The 5,296-nt window shown below is 58.8% G+C and overlaps 1 protein-coding gene across 1 annotated transcript in view; it reads right to left on the reverse strand.

Annotated features, from left to right (window-relative positions):
• Positions 1-186: 186 nt before the first annotated feature.
• LOC102035757 (5-hydroxytryptamine receptor 3A-like) overlaps positions 187-5,296 on the reverse strand; it is a 15,658-nt gene continuing 10,548 nt past the window's right edge. The window contains exons 3-10 of the mRNA XM_014309704.1: positions 3,158-3,321; positions 2,988-3,032; positions 2,542-2,651; positions 1,815-1,984; positions 1,444-1,604; positions 995-1,205; positions 653-886; positions 187-485 (exon numbers count right to left, since the gene is read on the reverse strand). Of these exons, the coding sequence (XP_014165179.1) occupies positions 187-485; positions 653-886; positions 995-1,205; positions 1,444-1,604; positions 1,815-1,984; positions 2,542-2,651; positions 2,988-3,032; positions 3,158-3,321 (1,394 nt within the window). The remainder of the gene's footprint in view (positions 486-652; positions 887-994; positions 1,206-1,443; positions 1,605-1,814; positions 1,985-2,541; positions 2,652-2,987; positions 3,033-3,157; positions 3,322-5,296) is intronic.

A 5,296-nucleotide genomic window follows, 5' to 3' on the forward strand; every position in this document is an offset into this window, starting at 1 on the left:
ATGGAGAGAGGTTTGGGGAGGGTCATGGGGTCCTGGGGGCTCCTGCTCAGCTCCGCCGTCCCGCTGCGGAGCTGAGGGACGTGAGGGATGCGCCCGCCTGGGTCGACGACGATGGAGAGTCCCAGAGCCAGGGAGAAGCCACCAGAGTGAGGTCCCCCATCTCCCGCCCTGAGCAGCAGGCGCTGCTCAGGCATCCCTCCACACCGACCAGAGGGTGCCCAGTGTGATGCTGTAAGCCAGGACGGCTGCCAAGTACACCCGGAACAGCAGCACATCCAACACGTAGCCCACTTGCAGCCACTCCCGGGCGAGGTCGCGGAATTCCTCCCGTTTTTCCAGGAGCTGGCGGATTGCTGTGGTCTCACGCAGGACCTCCTGCAGTGCTGCTGAGCCCTCCGGCCGGCCAGCAAAAGCCGGTGCAGACCTCGTGCCCCCCACTGCCCCGCACTCCCGAGGGTCCTCACAGACATAGGGGGTCGGCTTGGCTGGGGGATCAAGAGAAGCAAATGTGAGAAACCTATTTAGACAGAGAACTGAGGGTTGTGAGGGTGCATGAGGCACCCAGTTCACCACACAAAGAATGGCTATGTAGATGGCTACAGAGCACCTAGACTCCTTCAGTTCCCACAGGCCCTCTCTGTGCCACCCTTACCTGTGCTGTCATTGTTCTCCACCTGCCTGGACGTGTCCAAGGTTTGCATCCTGCTTTGGCTGAATTTCTTCCTGTCCCGGATACAGAGCAGGATGGTGGCTCTTTCCAGCAGCAGGTGTTTCAGCCACTCAGGGACGTGGGGCTGCAGGTCTTGCTTATGTACCAGGCACACAATCAGGATGGTCTCTGTCAGGCTGATGACGAGCAGTGCCATGCACACCACAAAGTAGATGCCTGCAGTGGCACCAGTGAGGTGAGTGACCTGCAAAGGCTCGTGCACAGAGCCAATCCTGCCTGCTCAACCCTCAGGGCCATGGCAGGTGGATAGGAGAAGCACCATACCTATCAACGGGGTGCCAACGGCAGTGGCTGGCAGTGTGTCGGATACAATAATGAGGAAAACCGAGTAGCCCAGCAGGAGAGTGATCTTGAAAGAGACCCTCTCACCACTGTGGGGAGGTAGGTAGAAGCCCACAATGTCCATAACCATGAGGAAGATGCTGGGGAGCAGCAGGCTGACGGTGTAGAAGAGGGGGCGTCTCCGGATCACTACCTGCAGGACAGAGACAGAAAAGGCTGTGAAGGGTTGAAATGAGGCCTTCAGCTGCTGTGGCTCTTTGTCAAGGCAGGTGAGGATGGTGGGGGGCACTAAGGTGAGCCAGAGGAAGGGCTCACTAGCAGGAGCCTCCCACCTGCAGGCAGGAGCTGCAGCACAGAGCAGCGCCAGGGATGGGGCAAGTCCCTTCCCTCGTGCCACATCCCCGAGAAATGCGGTGGCCAAAGGCTCTTACATAGAACTTCATCTCAGCATAGCTGTCACTGCTCTTGACGCTGAACTCCTGGAAGTGGCTGAGCACGTAGAGCAGCTCCCACTCGCCCTGGTTCATGAAGACACTCTGGTCGAACTTGACGAGCTCCGGCTGACGCCACAGCGAGAGGTTGATATCACGAACTGGGGGGCGGAGGAGAGGTGAGGACTGGGGGTACCCCGCCCAAAGCGCCGGCAGCTGCCGGCACCTGCACCGCGGGCTGCGCGCCCTGCACGCTTCCCCGATCCGCTGGGGCCATCTAGAGGGACGAGCCGCCCTCTGCGCGGAGCTCCGGAGCTCCGGCCCGCGAGCCCTGCCCGCTCCCCCGGGACCCCGAGCGGCCCGGTACTCACTGTGGTGCAGCCAGCTGGTGAAGGTGAGAGAGCAGTTCTGCACGTCGAAGGGGAAGTTGTAGATGTCCAGGCTGCAGGCAGTCATCACCTGGATGGGTTTGAGGTTCTGCACCTCCCCGTGATGGCTGACGTAAACGTAGGGGACGTGTGGGGACTTTCCAACATCCACACTGAGGGACATGAGGGACAGAGATGTGGGCTGGAGAGCACTCTGGGCAGGGCTTCCTTCTGCCAAGTGGCATTTCAGGGGGGATCTGCCCAAGAGCCAGGGATTTGCCTCCTGTTCTGCTTTTTTGGTAATACCCTTGCAGGCATTTCTGCCTCGCATCACCTCACCAGATTGCTGTCCTCTCCCAGCCCAAGAAGTCCCAGGGCCCTCGGGAGGCACTGGGAGCACCTTAAATCCCCATGGAGTGGGAAGGACACCAGATAGCTCCATGGGAAGGGCCAGCAGCTCTGCAGCTGCCCTGGCATTGTACTGTCTTCACAAAGCCTTTCTCCTGGTATCTGGATCTCACCCCCAGCACAGTGAGGGTAATTACCAATGGTTGTGGTTAGCCAGCATTGGAAATGGCCCAGCTGCAGAGCCAATCCCCATCTGCAGCTCCCGATGTGGGGAGGCTGCCAGCTCTGTGCCAGGAATACAAAGCACAGGATGGTACGTGCCCGTGGTGGGTGAGGAGTTCCAGTCCCAGTGCATCTCCCTCGAGACCCTGGCTGCACTCACAACTCATTGATGAGGATGTCGGGCACCCAGATGCTCTCCACAGGGAGGGAGATCTGTGTCAGGTTGTCGAAGCGAGCTGGGTCCCACTTGAGGAACTCATCTGTCCAGTGCTGGGGACAATGGAGAGGGGACTTGGTGGGTGAGGTCCTTCCACTCTGGCAGCACACAGAGCCCAGGCTAGCACCAAGCAATCTTCCCACCCATGGGCGGGAGGGAAGAATAATCCTTCAGCTTGCACAACACCCAACAGTGCAAACCAGGGAGCATGGAAGCTGACCCTTGAGGTTCATGTGCTACAGAGGTCTCGCCAGCCCCAGGGTGTGTTTGCCTCCCCCTCCTCTCTCCTGCAGGACTGCACACTTCTCTCACAGGAAAACATGGGGGTTTGGGGGTGCAGGACCCCGAGGGGGCCAGCAGGGAAGGGGCGAGGTTTTGTGGCTCCTCACCTGCCTGTACCAGATGTAGGTGGTCAGCACCTGGTCCTTCTCATCCTGTGAAGATGGGAACGGTGTCAGAACGGGGCACTGACCCTCAGGAAGATGGGCAGAGCACACTGGCAGGATGCTGCACGGCAGGTACCATTCCCCTCCCTGCGGAATGGGAGCAGAGGACTCACCACGCTGAGGATGGCATAGACCATGAGGTCGATGGCCACGTTGGTGGTCGTTCGCCAGTCCCGCACAGGCCGGGTGCCCTTCTGGTAGTGCGCCAGGAGGTGGTGGGAGAGGCGGCGCAGGGCGGGCTCGGAGGGCTCCGGCGTCCCGCCCCCGGGCCGGGTACCTGCTCGGCAGAGGGAGAAAAGCAGGGAGAAAGGGAGCGAGGGAGGCTGCTCCCCCTGGGGCAGCGGCTGCCGTCACCCTGGGGTGTGCCATGGGCTGCAGGGTGCCGCCTGCCCTCACTTACCGCTTGGGGTTTCCCATCCAACTTTAATAGAGGATCCTGATGGGAAACAAGCCTGGACAGCAGAAGCATCACCTGATATGTTACTGATATCCTGTGCCGTGCAGGTCGTCAGCGCTGTGACCTTCCCCAGCCTCAGGGGGCACAGCTGCCAGCCCTCACCTCTCTGGACAAGTGCCAGGACAGCGGCAGCAGGAACCACGAGGGACACACTGCCCCCGGGAAAGTTTCATACCATTCGCTCCCTCCAGGGGCATTTCTTTGCTCACCAGGTGGAGACGGTGAAGGTTAGAGATGAAGCAAGATGCTAAATTAATTTATTAGGTATCTTGGTGTTTGCTTCCTGTGAAAACAGTCCATTCATTGGTCCCAGCAGCATCAAGCGAGGGCAAATTGCTTTCAGCACCATGCCCTCACTGCCAGGCGCCTGGAACGCCACGGCTGGGCCAGGGCAGCTGTGCTACACTTGTGGCTGTGCTCTGCAGAACACCCAGCCCCAGAGTCCAATTCCAGCATAATGGAAGATACTAATTGGAATAGATCTATGGGAACTTGGGAAAAGCTACTGGAAGGGAATTTTAATCTCTATTTTAAGCTAAAAAAAGAAAAAGTAACAGCCTCAGCCCTTCTGACATTGCTCATGAGTGGTAGTGCATGATGCTCACACAGGCAGGCATCAACCAACAGAGGCACTGAGATGGGGGAGAGGCAGCAATTAGGGTGAGAGGAGGAAATACAGCTGCTGCCATCACCACAGCTCGGGCCAAGTGACCTTTCCTGCTGCAGCTGGTGGCAGCTGGCTCGTGCTTGCACTCCTCCCTGCACCACCTTCTCCTCACATCCACACCACCCATATCTGCATCAGGATGCTTTGGCAGCAGGGAAATGGCTTTGCAGGAGGAGGACTGGGCTGGGTTCACCTCAGATGCTCTTTGCCTCTGCTCCACACACCATGCTAGTCTGCCCAGCCCAAATCTGTGCCAGAGTTGTGCCAGCAACTCACCTGGTGAACCTGGCACAACCCTGGCACAGCCCTAACACAGCCAGGATTTGTGTGCACAGCCCTTCCTGCCTCCTGGCCAGCATTGCCAGGGTGAGCATATCACTGCTCCCACTCCTTTTCTGCCACCTTAGATGTGCTAACACTGGCAGAAGGCTTGGGAGTTGGGTGACAGGAGCTACATGACCTATCCAGAGATTCGAGTCAATAGCCTGCTCAACACTCAGCTGGGCTGGTGCAAAACAGCTCAAGGATTTTTGTGCTATTTCTCAGGAACATTAGATGAGAAAATAATAATGGAATAACAAGAAAACCTGTTGGCTGTCAATGTTGCACTGTGCAGAGCTGCAATTACAAACTATAGGCTCAGCATTGTGCCCAAAACCCAGCTCTAGGTTATGAGGGAGGACTAAACATTATATTAGAGAAAGTCCTTCACCAGGCAGGGGGCTCGGGCAGCCTCTCTCGGGCAGTGGAGTGCAGGCAGGAAACCCCCATGTCTCTCTCTGTCCCCAGGGCTGGTTTTGGGCACAGCTTCAGAGCCCCTCAAGACCCCACAGAGCAGAGCTGGGTTCTAAGGCTACACTGCCTTGCTGCCAGCGTTACACAGGCAGGATGCACCTCCAGGCTCTGCACCGGAGCTCCCCCATGCTCCAGCCTCCCCCAGCGATGTCACCTCCCAGCAGCACGAAGGTTTCCCTAAGGAGCAGCCTTTGCCTGCCCCCCAGCGCGGCTCGGGTGCTGGGAAGGTGCTGCTCCGTGCAGGAGCGCCCCGCTCCGCCTCAGTCCCCAGCCCTGCCCGCGGCTCCCTCGCCTTACCTGGGCTCTGCAGGGTCGCGGCCAGCGGCAGCAGGG

This window comes from Geospiza fortis, unplaced genomic scaffold (assembly GCF_000277835.1).
Source record: "Geospiza fortis unplaced genomic scaffold, GeoFor_1.0 scaffold183, whole genome shotgun sequence".
Classification (NCBI taxonomy): Eukaryota; Metazoa; Chordata; class Aves; order Passeriformes; family Thraupidae; genus Geospiza; species Geospiza fortis.